Source organism: Capra hircus, chromosome 7 (assembly GCF_001704415.2).
Source record: "Capra hircus breed San Clemente chromosome 7, ASM170441v1, whole genome shotgun sequence".
In the NCBI taxonomy this organism is placed as follows: Eukaryota; Metazoa; Chordata; class Mammalia; order Artiodactyla; family Bovidae; genus Capra; species Capra hircus.
Genome location: NC_030814.1, coordinates 20490010 through 20506585, shown reverse-complemented (window position 1 = coordinate 20506585; position 16576 = coordinate 20490010). Strand labels below are relative to the sequence as shown.

Sequence of the window (16576 nt, the reverse complement as noted above, 5' to 3'; positions counted from 1 at the left end):
AGATCCGCTGGAGGAGGAAATGGTAACCCACTCCAGTATTCTTGCCTGGGAAATGTCATGGAGAAAGGAGCCTGGAGGGCTACAGTCCATGGGGTCGTGAAGAGTCAGACACGACTAAGCGATTGAGCATGGACAGGCAGCCATGAGAAGTTTACTTGTTCTGTATTAGAGATCCAGCCAAGAGATGCTGAAGCCCTGAACTAAGGCAGAAGTAAGGAAAGGCAAACTAGTAAAAAGAGACACAGAGCTGTTTGTCTTCTGTGGTTAGATGAGGGGATCAAGGGAGATGGAGACAAGGTCAGCATGACTATTAGTTTCTAATTAGGGCAGTTTAGGTGTCATTCATCAGGAAAGATACTGTGACCTGGCTTTCAGTGCCTCTCCTAGCTTCCATGTCTGCTTGTATCTGTGTATTATTCACCTCGGGAATATGTGCAAGAAACTTAACTGTGTGATCCGTGGAGGACAGCACAGTTCAGCCACAATTACAACTCATAAAACGTTAGAGTGAGAAGGAGTTTCCGAACTGAGCTCAATCTCTGCCTCAGGGTTGTTTCTGTTATTAATTAGAATAGGCTTTCACAGGTCAGCTCCTGGGTGCTTGAACTGCACCCATGAAGCTCTCTCAGAATAGTGTTGAATACGAATTTTCAGGAGGCATCCCAAAAAGGAAGGGTAGTACATCTGATTTTACATCTTTCAATCCAATTTATTTTGCCATTGCTATTTCAGTTCATTGTAAAGATTAAAGATATTGCCGGGATTTGAAACGTCTTCAGCTAACCTCAAAGTGTGCTATAGGCAGCATAATATAAATATAAGGACAATGGAAAGGTAACCTGAACTTTTAACCCAGTCCTGACTTTGTTAGGAATTAGCTCTGTCTTTAGGTGCTCCATTGACCTTTCAGTGCCTCACTTTCCTATATAATGGGAAGTTCAGTCTGGAGCCATGGTTTGTAATTTAGGTTACACACTGGAGTCTCCTGGGGTGATTTAAAAAGTCCTATGGCACCCCACTCCAGTACTCTTGCCTGGAAAATCCCATGGATGGAGGAGCCTGGTAGGCTGCAGTCCATGGGATCGCTGAGGGTCGGACATGACTGAGTGACTTCACTTTCACTTTTCACTTTCATGCCTTGGAGAAGGACATGGCAACCTACTCCAGTGTTCTTGCCTGGAGAATCCCAGGGATGGGGGAGCCTGGTGGGCTGCCATCTATGGGGTCGCACAGAGTTGAATATGACTGATGTGACTTAGCAGTAGCAGTACTGCCTAAATCCTACCTCTGCAGATTCTGATTTCCTTGTTCTGGGGTGGTGTTGGAGGGTTTATTTATTTTTTTTCTCTTTATGCTGTTGTTTTTTTTAACTCTCCTGATGATTCCTGTGTACAACCAGGTCCCAAACTTAGTTCCAGAAGATAACAAACGAAAACAAAAGTTCTTAATAGTTAGCTGAATAAGTTGTATTTCTGAGGGGAAATTTGCTCATCAAATCACCATTAGTTCAGATCCGTGGCTTAGTTGTGTCTGACTCTTTGTAACCCCATGGACTGCAGCACACCAGGCTTCCCTGTCCTTTACCAACTCCCAGAGTTTGCTCAAACTCATGTCCATGGAGTCAGTGATGCCATTCAAACATCTCATCCTCTGTCGTCCCCTTCTTAACGCCTTCAATCTTTCCCAGCATCTGTGTCTTTTCCAATGAGTCATTTCTTCACATCAGGTGGCCAAAGTTTTGGAGTTTCAGCTTTAGCATCAGTCCTTCCAATGAATATTTAGGACTGATTTCCTTTAGGATTGGCTTGCTTGATCCTTGCAATCTAAGGGACTCTCAAGAGTCTTCTCCAACACCACAGTTCAAAAGCATCAATTCTTTGGTGCTCAGCTTTCTTCATACTCCAACTCTCACATCCATACATGACTCCTGGAAAAACCATAGCTTTGACTAGATGGACCTTTGTTGGCAAAGTAACATCTCTGCTTTTTAATATGCTGTCTACTTTTGTAATATCTTTTCTTCCAAGGAGCAAGTATCTTTTCATTTCATGGCTGTAGTCACCATCTGCAGTGATTTTGCAGCCCAAAAAAATAAAGTCTGACACTGTTTACACTGTTTCTCCATCTGTTTGCTATGAAGTGATGGGACCAGATGCCATGACCTTAGTTTTCTGAATGTTGAGCTTTAAGTCAACTTTTTCACTCTCTTCTTTCACTTTCATCAAGAGGCTTTTTAGTTCCTCTTCACTTTCTGCCATAAGGGTGGTGTCATCTGCATATCTGAGGTTACTGATATTTCTCCTGGCAATCTTGATTCCAGCTTGTGCTTCATCCAGCCCAGCATTTCTCATGATGTACTCTGCATATAAGTTAAATAAGCAGGGTGACAATATACAGACTTGACGTACTCCTTTTCCTATTTGGAACCACTCTGTTGTTCCATGTCCAGTTCTAACTGGTGCTTCCTGACTTGCATAAGATTTCTCAAGAGGCAGGTCAGTTGGTCTGGTATTCCCATCTCTCTCAGAATTTTCCACAGTTTATTGTGATCCACACAGTCAAAGGCTTTGGCATAGTCAATAAAGCAGAACTAGATGTTTTTCTGGAAATCTCTTGCTTTTTCGATGATCCAGTAGATGTTGGCAATTTGATCTCTGGTTCCTCTGCCTTTTCTAAAACCAGCTTGAACATCTGGAAGTTCACGGTTCATGTACTGTTGAAGCCTGGCTTGGAGACTTTTGAGCATTACTTTACTAGCATGTGAGATGAGTGCAATTGTGTGGTAGTTTGAGCATTCTTTGGCATTGCCTTTCTTTGGGATTGGAATGAAAACTGACCTTTTCCAGTCCTGTGGCCACTGCTAATTTTCCAAATTTGTTTCACATTGAGTGCAGCACTTTCGCGGCATTATCTTTCAGGATTTGAAATAGTTCAACTGGAATTCCATCACTTCCACTAGCTTTGTTCATAGTGATGCTTCCTAAGGCCCACTTGACTTTGCATTCCAGGATGTCTGGCTCTAGGTGAGTGATCACACCATCGTGGTTATCTGGGTCCTGAATCTTGTATAGTTTTTCTGTGTATTCTTGCCACCTTTTCTTAATATCTTCTGCTTCTATTGGGTCCCTACCATTTCTGTCCTTTATCGAGCCCATCTATATATGAAATGTTCCCTTGGTATCTCTAATTTTCTTGATGGGATCTCTAGTCTTTCCCATTCTATTATTTTCCTCTGTTCTTTGCATTTATCACTGAGGAAGGCTTTCTTATCTCTCCTGGCTATCCTTTGGAACTCTGCATTCGAATGTGTGTATCTTTCCTTTTCTCCTTTCCTTTGACTCCTTGTCTTTTCTCAAGTATTTGTAAGGCCTCCTCAGACAACCATTTTGCCTTTTTGCATTTCTTTTTCTTGGGGATGGTCTTGATCACTGCTTCCTGTACAGTGTCCCAAACCTTCGTCCATAGTTCTTCAAACCTCTGTCCATAGTTCTTCAGGCACTCTGGCAGATCTATTTGAATCTGTTTGTCACTTCCACTGTATAATCATAAAGGATTTGATTTAGGTCATACCTGAATGGTCTAGTGGTTTTCCCTGCTTTCTTCAGTTGAAGCTTGAATTTTGCAATAAGGAATTCATGATCTGAGCCACAGTCAGTTCCTGGTCTTTTTTCGCTGACTGTATAGAGTTTCTCCATCTTTGGCTCCAAAGAATATAATCAATCTGATTTCAGTGTTGACCATCTGGTGATGTCCATGTGTAGAGTATTCTCTTGAGTTGTTGGAAGACGGTGTTTGCTATGATTGGTTCTTCTCTTGAAAAAACTCTGTTAGCCTTTGCCCCATTTCATTTTGTACTCCAGGGCCAAGTTTGCCTGTTACTCCAGGTATCTCTTGACTTCCTACTTTTGCGTTCAACCATAAGTCAATAAATAAGGAAGCAACGTTGATTATGAGACTTGCTGTATAAAGAGTATTCTGCTAAACAGTGGGGAATATAAGATTTCTAGTGTTAATATATTTGAAGAAACAGAAAAATGGAAGTGAAACTCCTTTGGAAAAGATGCTTTTCTCAAAAGAGACATTGTCTGTATTTCTTCCAGAATTGAAGATAATGGCAAAATATATCACCTCAGTTTTTAAAAATCCATGTATTTAAACAGAAGAATCTTTCCAAAAGCAAGTTGGGAGGAACTGACAGTTGTGATGTTGAGCAAGTTAAATTGGATCTTAAGGTGAAAAGGGATGCAGCCAGACAAGGAGGAAGTGGTTTCCAGTGGAAAGAGTGCTAGTCAAGAAATGATTACAGGCCAGTGAGTCAGGAGGATCAGTGCAAGCATCATAAAAGGGCTCTCAATACTTGGAATAGCAAGTTTGGACTTGATTATCTAGCCAAGAGGGAAGAGAAGAGAAGCGTTTAATCAGAACAATGCTTTAGAATGAATAGTGTGACAGAATAAAGTAAACGGGAAGAACAGGGGATACTACAGAATCTGCAGCCATCAAAAGTGAGGTAGAAAGAGCCAAACTGAATTATGGTAGAGAAAACGGAAAGGAAGGGACATTTTGAAAACACTTAGATGATTGATTCCAATGGAGGGGTGAAACAGAATGGTAAATCAATCCTGACTCAGTCCAAATCTTCAATTCTTGGTGACTGGGGAAATAGCATACTGTGGACAGGAATAGGGACATTCTATATGAAGAGTGAGCTAGTTACTATAGAGAGATGATCTCAGTATTTGAAGCTAAGATTGTTGTTGTTTAGTCTCTAAGTTGTGTCCAGTTGTTTTGCAACCCTTTGGACGATAGCCTGCCAGGCTGTTCTGTCTTTGGGATTTCCCAGGCAAGAATACCAGAGTGGATTGCCATGTCTTTCTCTAGGGAAATCTTCCCAACCCAGAGATCGAACCCCCGTCTCCTGCATTGGCAGGTAGATTCTTTACCATTGAGCTGCTAGGGAAGTCCTGAGTTTAAGGTACCGTCCAAATATTCTTTTGGTAGTAAGAAAATGGGATGAAAGTCAGAACAAAGGTTAGTGGTAGAGGTAATTGTATGGAGGATGTTATAAAACCCTGAGAGGGGGTGCTTTTTCCAAAGATAAGGAGCCGAACTGTAGATTGAACCTTAAGGAAGTCCATATTTAGGAAGTTTTAAGAAGAGAAGTAGACAAAAACTGGTCATGAGTTAGAAGAACCTGCAATCAGACTAAAGCCTGGAGAATAGACAGTTTCATAAGGACGGAGGCAATAATGAGTGGTATGCCTTGCATATACCAGTCCCATCACTTCATGGCAAACAGATGGGGAAACAATAGAAACAGGGGCAGATTTTATTTTCCTGGGCTCCGAAATCACTGTGAACAGTGATTGCAGCCATGAAATTACAAGACGCTTGCTTCCTGGAAGGAAAACTATGACAATCTAGGCAGCATATTAAAAAGCTGAGACATCACTTTGCCAACAAAGTTCATATCGTTAAAGCTATAGTTTTCCCATTAGTCATGTGCAGATGTGAGAGCAGGACCATAAAGAAGGCTGAGCACCAAAGGATTGATGCTTTCAAACTGTGGTGCTGGAGAAAAGACTCTTGAGAGTCCCTTGGACACCAAGGAGATCAAACCAGTCAGTCCTAAAGGAAATCAACCCTGAATATTCATTGGAAGGGCTGATGCTGAAGCTTCAATACTTTGGCCACCTGATGTGAAGAGCTGACTCATTGGAAAAGACCCTAATGCTGGGAAAGATTGAAGGAAGGAGAAGGGGACGACAGAGGATGAGATGGTTGGATGGCATCACTGACTCAATGGACATGAGTTTGAGCAAGCTCCAGGAGTTGGTGAAGGACAGGGAAGCCTGGCATGCTGCAGTGCATGAGGTCACACAGAGTCAGACACAACTGAGCGACTGAACAACAGCAGCATACCTTTGACATCTAAGAGCATGAACAAGGGGAATAGTCCAGTGGATTTTGCCACTGAGGACTGTTAGGGACCTTTGCATTTCAGCATCTGCCTCAGTATCATTCCCATCACAATAAGATAAAAGCCAAACCTTTTACCAAAGCTCACATAGGGCTCCACAAGTTCTGGTCTTAATCAGCCTTTCCTTGCTTCTCACCTGCATGAGCTTCTTCCTCAGATACTGCATCTTGGGGCTTCCTCTCCTACCCTTGTTTTGCCTTCCATGCATAGCCATCTTCTGCAGAAGGCAATGGCAGCCCACTCCAGTACTCTTGCCTGGAAAATCCCATGGACGGAGGAGCCTGGTGGGCTGCAGTCCATGGGGTCGCTAAGAGTCGGACACTACTGAGCAACTTCACTTTCACTTTTCACTTTCACGCATTGGAGAAGGAAATGGCAACCACTCCAGTGTTCTTGCCTGGAGAATCCCAGGGATGGGGGAGCCTGGTGGGCTGCCATCTATAGGGTCGCACAGAGTCGGACACTGAAGCAACTTAGCAGCAGCAGCAGCATAGCCATCTTCACCTCATTCCTCTGTCTTAAAACTCTTAGTCCCTCTACAGAACACCACCGCTCCAGCTTATTGTCCACAGAAAGACTGCACTTGTGTGAAAAAGTCAGTACTACACCTCTTCGTTATTCTTTACCCCTTTACCATGATTTATTTTTCTTCAGAGCTATATTGATTCCTACAGCTGCCACAAACTGGGTGACTTAAAAACAACAGAAATTTATTCTCTCATTTTTAGAGACAGAAATCGGAGATCAAGGTATTAGCGGAGTTTGTTCCCTCTGGAGGCTCTGAGGGAGAATGTTCAGCGCCTCTCTTCCAGCTTCTGGTGGTTCCTGGCACTCCTCATGTTTCTGGGTTGCTGCTATGGCACTCCAGTCTGTGCTCCCATCTTCACATAGTGTTTCCCCTGTGTGCCTCTGTCTGCCCAAGCACCCCCGTTATAAGGACATCAGTCGCTAGGAGAGGGCTCACCCTTCTCTTGTATGAAAGTGAAGTGAAAGTGAAAGTCGCTCAGTTGTGTCCGACTCTTTGCAACCCCATGGACTATACAGTTCATGGAATTCTCCAGGCCAGAAAACTGGAGTGGGTAGCCTTTCCCTTCTCCAGGAGATCTTCTCAACACAGGGATGGAACTCAGGTCTCCTCCGTTGCAGGTGGATCCTTTACCAGCTGAGCCACAAGGGAAGCCCAAGAATACTGGAGTGGGTAGCCCATCCCTTCTCCAGTGGGTCTTCCCAACCCAGGAATCAAACTGGGGTCTCCTGCATTGCAACAGGATTCTTTACCAACTAAGCTGTCAGGGAAGCCCAATCTCCTATGACCTCATGTTAATTTGATTACATCTCCAAAGACTTTATTTACAAACAAGGAAGGTCATATTCACAGGTAAGGGGGTTGGGGGAGGACATAATTCAACCCACTACAGGAGCATATAATATTATGTTACATACTTATGGTTGTTCATCCACCAAAATATAAGCCCTGAAGGCAGAGACTTGGTTTTGTTCAGTGCTGTCTGAATGCCTGGAATGCTCAATATTAACTGGATGAAATTGGCCCACATGAAGTAGAGGGTGATTTGGATAATGAGAAAATGGGGAAAGCTGGTTTAAAAAAAAAACAAAAAACAAAAAACTCTTCATTCAAGAAGCTTAGCAGGATGAAAAAGGACCACGGAAATGGCTTAATCAACTTAAAGGATTTCGAGGGATTCAAACAGTGAAGCTTAGGCCACAACTTGTGAGTCTGTTGTCTGTTTTGCCAAGAGACTGTTACCAGAGTCCAGCCATTGACTCTCAGTTCTGCAGGAGAAGCGAATGAAGTTTAGCAACTTCTCCAGATACAGGAAAACTGACTCATGGTAACCAAGCTAGAAAGAAATGGATTTCTAGGCCAGAATGCTATGTAATTATTAAGGGTATCTCAAGAGTTAGGATTGATTTTTCTGCCAAGGGCAGTGCATTCACTAATGATAATCAAGTTTATACACCCACAGGTTTCTTAATAAATATGAAACTTTAGAGTCAGCAGAATTCGATAGCTCTCAGGAGATACTCCATCAAGTAACGACCGCTGATATACTCTCTTTTTAGGTGGGTTTTCCTCAGAGTGAAGGTGTGAGCTCTTGTTCAGTTGCTCAGTTGTGTCCAACTCTTTGCAGCACCATGGACTGCAGCTTGCCAGGCTTCCCTGTCCTTCACCATCTCCTGGAGTTTGCTCAAACTCTTGTCCACTGAGTGGGTGATGCCATCCAACCATCTCATCCTCTGTCGTCCCCTTCTCCCTCCTTCAATCTTTCCCAGCATCAGGGTCTTTTCCAATGAGTTGGCACTTTGCATCCAGTGGCCAAAGTGTTGGAGCTTCAGATTCAGCATCAGTCTTTCCAGTGCTCAGCAATTTTCATACTTGGGAGACCTGCTTTCTATACATTCAGCATATGTTTTAGTGACTCAGCAATTGAAACAAGGCCATTTGTATATTTTCCCTCTCTTAGTGTGGACAACTGGCATGAGCTTGGTTATTAAAATAAGTATCTTTTCTATATGAATTGTATTTCATAGTAACTAAATAGTAGATGAGGGGAATTGATTACTGGTGGCATTCAAGTTAAGAAAGATGATAAAATTTGTTTTATCACCACATTGTAATCCATAGTGAACTTGCGAATCTAGGATATGATCATCAATACCTGCAGTTTTAAAAATCATTAAGTGAAAACTGATTTCATGTTACAGTTGACTCCAAACAACACAAATTGGAATTACATGGGTCCACTTATGTTTGGACTTTTTTTTTCAACTTTATACTGGACAAAACAGACTAATAGCACGTGACCCCAATGACCAGAGAACATCACTGAAAGAGACTTCAGATGCGTCATGTGATCAGTAGGAAAAACAGCATCTCTTTTGAGTATTTTTGTAAAAAATCAAACCCAAATTTGAGTAAGCCTCTAGTCCATCTGTTTATAGAAAATACAGGGAGTAGAGGAATGTGTTAGGAGAAGGCAGTGGCACCCCACTCCAGTGTTCTTGCCTGGAGAATCCCAGGGATGGGCGAGCCTGGTGGGCTGCCGTCTATGGGGTCACACAGAGTCAGACACGACTGAAGCGACTTAGCAGCAGCAGCAGAGGAATGTTAAACCGCATCTCATGTGTGCAGTCACTGAAATCCACAGTATGGGAGATTGTCTGCCCCTCCTACTCTCAAAGTGTGGTCTGCAAACCAGTAACACTGCTGTCTTCAGAGAGCTTGTTAGAAATGCCGATCTTCAGGCCTCATCCTTGGCCAGCTGGTTCAGATTCTGCCTTTTTGACAAGATTTCTGAATAATCTGCACATGCCTTAGGGTTGAAGTTGGATAAGCATTGTAGAGGATAGTGATCTGGTTTTCTCAACACAGAAATGGTCAGGGAGAAAAGGGAGGTAACTGTTACAGTGGTATGGAGGACCTATTCTTGCTTTCATGGACTTAACAGAGTTGAATGATACTCGGTATCATCATTGGGGGAAAGATTTAAAGAATGAGCATTATAATCTTCACTATAGTCCAGTGAGTTGTAGCGAAAGGGCCCTAGTGTAGGAATCCTGTTTTTACACTACAGTTGACTGAACAACACAAACTTGAACTGAATGGGTCCTCTTAATATGTGGATTTTTTTTCAGTGAAAACTAACAGTACACAAACTGAGGTTGGTTGCATTTGAGAATGGAGAACCATGGATTTGGAAGGTTGACTGTAAAATTATACACGGATTTTTGACTGCGTGGGGTGGTCAGTGCCCCTAACCCCATTTTGTTCAAGCATCAACTATATAGAGTAGTCATGTTTCAGATGACTCAGAAGTTCAGTATAGGACTTAAGAATGATATTGTTCTCTAACAATGATAACTTTATCCCTAAAGTTACAGAGCACAGGTTTAACAATTTTTTCTGCTTGGACAGACCTGTTCAAAGTCTTATGAGTCCATTCCCATTTCTAAAAGGAGGACTTTGGAATAGATCTCAAGAATTCTTTCTGACACTCAGATTTTGGGACAAATAAATCATTTAAACGTTTAAAGTATGTATGACTGCTGATAGTCTTCAAGTTGATTTGGAAAACAAGGTGTCCCGTGTTCATCAGCACAGCCCCTGCTGGTCCACATTTTTAATGCATATCTGAGATCCCATTGCAGAAACACAGAGGGGTGGAGAGAATCGTACCAGCTGACCGCACAGTGGTTGGGGCAGCATCACAAAGACGCCATAGGGTCAGCCCTCCAGCCAGTCTGTGTGAGGTCATTGAGACCATCATCACCATACCTTCCAAGCTTGACTAAGAAGGACATGTTTAGGAATCAGTTTATCCCACATTTGTTTCTTTACAAGTTTTGCTTTCCAGAAGTGTTTTAAATGAGCCATGCAACCTAAGGGGTGGAGTATATTTTGCTTTTAAATGTTGATTTCACTTTTCTTGCAATACCATGAAAATTAACCAGTAACGCTGAAGAAGCTGAAGTTGAACGGTTCTATGAAGACCTACAAGACCTTTTGGAACTAACACCCAAAAAAGATGTCCTTTTCATTATAGGGGACTAGAATGCAAAAGTAGGAAGTCAAGAAACACCTGGAGTAACAGGCAAATTTGGCCTTGGAATGCGGAATGAAGAAGGGCAAAGACTAATAGAGTTTGGCAAGAAAATGCACTGGTCATAGCAAACACCCTCTTCCAACAACACCAGAGAAGACTCTACACATGGACATCACCAGACGGTCAACACCGAAATCAGATTGATTACATTCTTTGCAGCTAAAGATGGAGAAGCTCTATATAGTCAACAAAAACAAGACCGGGAGCTGACTGTGGCTCAGATCATGAACTCCTTATTGCCAAATTCAGACTTAAATTGAAGAAACTAGGGAAAACCGCTAGACCATTCAGGAATGACCGAAATCAAATCCCTTATGATTATACAGTGGAAGTGAGAAATAGATTTAAGGGCCTAGATCTGATAGATAGAGTGCCTGATGAACTATGGAATGAGGTTCATGACATTGTACAGGAGACAGGGATCAAGACCATCCCCATGGAAAAGAAATGCAAAAAAGCAAAATGGCTGTCTGGGGAGGCTTTACAAATAGCTGTGACAAGAAGAGAAGTGAAAAACAAAGGAGAAAAGGAAAGATAAAAGCATCTGAATGCAAACTTATTGCAAGAAGAGATAAGAAAGCCTTCCTCAGCGATCAATGCAAAGAAATAGAGGAAAACAACAGAATGGGAAAGACTAGAGATCTCTTCAAGAAAATTAGAGACACCAAGGGAACATTTTATGCAAAAATGGGCTCGATAAAGGACAGGAATGGTCTGGACCTAACAGAAGCAGAAGATATTAAGAAGAGGTGACAAGAATACATGGAAGAACTGTACAAAAAGATCTTCACGACCCAGATAATCACAATGGTGTGATCACTAATCTAGAGCCAGACATCCTGGAATGTGAAGTCAAGTGGGCCTTAGAAAGCATCACTACGAACAAAGCTAGTGGAGGTGATGGAATTCCAGTTGAACTATTTCAAATCCTGAAAGATGATGCTGTCAAAGTGCTGCACTCAATGTGCCAGCAAAATTGGAAAACTCAGCAGTGGCCACAGGACTGGTAAAGGTCAGTTTTCATTCCAGTCCCAAAGTAAGGCAATGACAAAGAATGCTCGAACTACCGCACAATTGCACTCATCTCACACACTAGTAAAGTAATGCTCAAAATTCTCCAAGCCAGGCTTCAGCAATATGTGAACCATGAACTTCCTGATGTTCAAGCTGGTTTTAGAAAAGGCAGAGGAACCAGAGATCAAATTGCCAACATCCACTGGATCATGGAAAAAGCAAGAGAGTTCCAGAAAAACATCTAGTTCTGCTTTATTGACTATGCCAAAGCCTTTGATTGTGTGGATCACAATATACTGTGGAAAATTCTGAAAGAGATGGGAATATGAGACCACCTGACCTGCCTCTTGAGAAATCTGTATGCAGGTCAGGAAGCAGCAGAACTGGACATGGAACAACAGACTTGTTCCAAATAGGAAAAGGAGTACATCAATGCTGTATATTGTCACCCTGCTTATTTAGCTTATGTGCAGAGTACATCATGAGAAACGCTGGGCTGGAAGAAACACAAGCTGGAATCAAGATTGCCGGGAGAAATATCAATAACCTCAGATATGCAGATGACACCACCCTTATGGCAGAAAGTGAAGAGGAGCTAAAAAGCCTCTTGATGAAAGTGAAAGGGGAGAGTGAAAAAGTTGGCTTAAAGCTCAACATTCAGAAAACAAACATCATGGCATCCGGTCCCATCACGTCGTAGCAAATAGATGGGGAAACAGTAGAAACAGTGTCAGACTTTATTTTTTTGGGCTCCAAAATCACTGCAGATGGTGACTGCAGCCATGAAATTAAAAGACGCTTGCTCCTTGGAAGAAAAGTTATGACCAACCTAGATAGCATATTCAAAAGCAGAGACATTACTTTGCCGACTAAGGTCCGTCTAATCAAGGCTATGGTTTTCCCAGTATGGTCCTGTATGGATGTGAGAGTTGGACTGTGAAGAAAGCTGAGCACAGAAGAATTGATGCTTTTGAACTGTGGTGTTCGAGAAGACTCTTGAGCGTCCCTTGGACTGCAAGGAGATCCAACCAGTCCATTCTGAAGGAGATCAGCCCTGGGATTTCTTTGGAAGGAATGAGCTAAAGCTGAAACTCCAGTACTTTGGCCACCTCATGCGAAGAGTTGACTCTTTGGCAAAGACTCTGATGCTAGGAGAGATTAGGGGCAGGAGGAGAAGGGGATGACAGATGATGAGATGGCTGGATGGCATCACGGACTTGGTGGATGTGAACTCCGGGATATGGTGATGGACAGGGAGGCCTGGCGTGCTGCAATTCATAGGGTCACAAAGGGTCGGACACGACTGAGTGATTGAACTGAACTGCAATACCATGAAACCTGAACAGTAATAGTGTGTTAATGTGTCTGCTTTTTCTGATATAACTAGTTACAATGGCTGGGAATAAAGGAAGAGGACGTGCTGCTTATACCTTTAACATTGAAGCAGTTGGATTTAGCAGAGGTGACAAGTTACCTGATGTCGTATTAAAACCACCTCCACTATTTCCTGTAAGTATATTAACAGCGAAATTCTCACAGGATGTTTTTCATGTTTGAGAGAGAATTGAAATATTATATAAGACTTGAATATATGCTATCATTACGATATCCTAAACTGTATGAAAGTAAAAGACATGGTCACTTACCTTTAATTTAAATATTTCCACTGTTCTTTTCTGAAACATTTCTAATTTTCAGACTACTTTCTTGAAATGCAAAAAGCTATATATATATATTTTTCCCTGAATATATTCAATATTTTGTGATCTATAATATTTTTTCAATTTTTGTATCTTACAATACTGTTATTTATATATTCCAATATTAAAATAATATTTTTAAAAGTAAAGTTAGATTTTATAGTGGTCCTCACTTCCTATTTTGCCAGACCTTCACTTAATGACTTTATTCTCATCTTTTATCTATAGAATTTAATTTTGCTCCCTAGTATACCACTTGCCCTTTTTTCCCACTGAGCTTTTTTTTCCTTTTTGCTTAGTTCCTTATTTTATTAAAGTAAATTTTAATTTTGTTACTGTTTTTCAAAATATAAGCATTTCTATTACATTTAGTATTGCTTTCAAATTTAATTATGCTGCAGACTTAATTGGTGTGACTTTTTAATCAAATGCTTGACTTTACATTTAGTTTAAAACTTAAGCTTACCTTTCCAGATGTGCATGTGCTGTGGTACAAAATGTGAAAAATATAAATATCTGTCATAAATAACCAGATAGTAAAAGATTCCAGGAATCTTTTCCGTCTTTCAGAAGGAAACATCCTTTGTTGAAAGATTTCTGTAAGTAGAGGACCCTGAGCAGATGTTATTGGGATCTAGATGTCCCACCGGGGGAGAGTCTACTTTTTACTCTTGATATTTTTCCTTTCTGATATTCAGTGCAGCCTAAAAACAAAGGTAAATATCTCAGGTATAGACAGAATGTCACTTTATATTGATTTCCTTTTAAAACAAGCTCTTCTTCATGTGTGAGATTACTTCTAAAGCTTGGGAATATTAATACATACTTTTGTTTTCTGCAGGGAATAAAATTTATTACTGGCTAAAAGGCTCTGTCTGATCTGGCTTTCTGATGTCCTTCTGACCCTTTTCCCACCACTGTCCTCATTCCTTAGCCGTGGTGGTCTCCTGTTTCCCTTAGGCATTTTCCCCTGTTAGTTTCCCTGGCTGGCGCCATCAGTCTCCCCATTTCTCTGTATGGATGGCTACATATTCTTATCCAGATCTCTGCTCACAGGTGACTCTCCCAAGAAGTGTGTGCTTACTGATGGACCAGTCATTTGCAGTCTCCATGGGCTCTGTCCATCCCTCTTTCCTTTTCCTGGCTTCAAGTCCTTCTCTCAGTTACCATTGTCTGAAATTGTGCATTACCCCATTTGTTTACTTATTCTTCTCCCCTAGAATGTAAATTCCACACAGGCAGAAGGTTTGACTAGGTCATCCTGGTGTCTCCTGTTGTATTATAAATATATATGCATACATAATACATATGTGTGTGTACTTGTAATTCTTAACAATTGAAGATATAGGTTCAAATTCCTGCTTGGCCACTTTTGTGTTATATGGACTTACAGATTATTCACTTCTCAGCTTCCTCACTATAAAAGGGGAATTATTGATACTTTAGATGAATTCATGGATTCTGAATGTTGAGTACATCCAGGTTGTAGTAACCGCTTGTTAAATAGTAGCTGCTACTACTTTTTAAAAAAATTTTTATTGCTACTGCTCCTACTAATACCACCATGGCTAATAGGAACCCACCATTATAGGAGACTAAAGCAACTGCTTTTATCATGGTGCTTTGATTTTTAAAATACAGAATCACAGTCATCAGACTATATAGCAAATGACTGTTGGTGTGATCAGTAGAAAAATTAGGTAGGTAGGAAAATTAAGTACCTTTTCTACTTACAAAGTAAGAGCAAAATAAGAGATGGGTGAAAAGGCTTAATAGATAATAAAAGGTCAAAATATTTTAAGTTGATGGTAAAACTTAATGCCTATAAAATGTGATTTTTCAATAAAACTGACATGTTTTCAGAAGATAGACAAAAGGGATATTAAAATATTTCATTTATTTTTTAAATTGCCTCTTAATGTAAACAGGATACAGACTATAAACCAGTGCCACTAAAAACAGGAGAGAGTGAAGATTATGTGCTTGCCTTGAAACAAGAGTTGAGAGAAACTGTGAAAAGAATGCCTTATTTTGTAGAAACACCTGAAGAAAAACAAGGTGCGTATTGGACTCTGATTATGTGGTTCACTGTTTATAGATAAAAAAATAGTGTTTCACCATAAGATATATGATCTTTAATGTTGATTGATTTGATTTAGTCGGAAAATATCAACTATCCTGAAAAAGCATATTTATGTTGATTTAACAGAAAATATTGGAGAAGGCGATGGCACCCCACTCCAGTATTCTTGCCTGGAAAATCCCATGGATGGAGGAGCCTGGTGGACTGCAGTCTATGAGGTCTCTAAGAGTTGGATACGACTGAGCGACTTCACTTTCACTTTTCACTTTCATGCCTTGGAGAAGGAAATGGCAACCCACTCCAGTGTTCTTGCCTGGAGAATCCCAGGGGTGGGAGAGCCTGGTGGGCTGCAGTCTCTGGGGTAGCATAGAGTTGGACATGACTGAAGTGACTTAGCAGCAACAGAAAATATATTTTTAACTTTTTGATATTTTTAAGATTACCTTTCAAAATAAAAGTGTTTTATGTTCAGTGAAATTTATGACAACAGAAATATTAAGAAACTGAAAATCACCCTGGGACTTCCCTGGTGGTCCAGTGGTTAAAGCTCAGTGCTTCCAATGCAGGAGGCATGGGTTTGACCCCTGGTCAAGGTAGTAAGATCCCACATGCTGTGCAGTATGCTCCCCCCAACCCCCCCAAAAAAATCACCTTTATTCCTTATGTCTAGAGAACTACTACTGATATTCAGTTCAGTTCAATTCAGGCGCTCAATCGTGTCCGACTCTTTGCACCCCCATGAATCGAAGCACGCCAGGCCTCCCTGTCCATCACCGTATCCCGGAGTTCACTCAGACTCGTGTCCATCGAGTCTGTGATGCCATCCAGCCATCTCATCCTGGGTCGTCCCCTTCTCCTCCTGCCCACAATCTCTTCCAGCATCAGAGTCTTTTCCAATGAGTCAACTCTTCACATGAGGTGTCCAAAGTCCTGGAGCTTCAGCTTTAGCATCATTCCTTCCAAAGAAATCCCAGGGTTGATCTCCTTCAGAATGGACTGCTTGGATCTCCTTGCAGTCCAGGGGACCCTCAAGAGTCTTCTCCAACATCACAGTTCAAACGCATCAATTCTTCGGCACTCAGCCTTCTTCACAGTCCAACTCTCACATCCATACATGACCACTGGGAAAACCATAGCCTTGACTAGACGGACCTTGGTCGGCAAAGTAATGTCT

The 16576-nt window shown here is 41.4% G+C and overlaps 1 protein-coding gene across 4 annotated transcripts in view; it reads left to right on the top strand.

Moving 5' to 3' along the window:
* POLR3G (RNA polymerase III subunit G) overlaps window positions 1–16576 on the top strand; it is a 51541-nt gene that overhangs the window by 2518 nt on the left and 32447 nt on the right. For all 4 annotated transcript variants that reach the window (XM_005683428.3, XM_005683431.3, XM_005683430.3 and 1 more), the window contains exons 2-3: window positions 13007–13128; window positions 15248–15377. In XM_005683428.3, the coding sequence (XP_005683485.1) occupies window positions 13012–13128; window positions 15248–15377 (247 nt within the window). In that variant the 5' untranslated portion in view covers window positions 13007–13011. The remainder of the gene's footprint in view (window positions 1–13006; window positions 13129–15247; window positions 15378–16576) is intronic.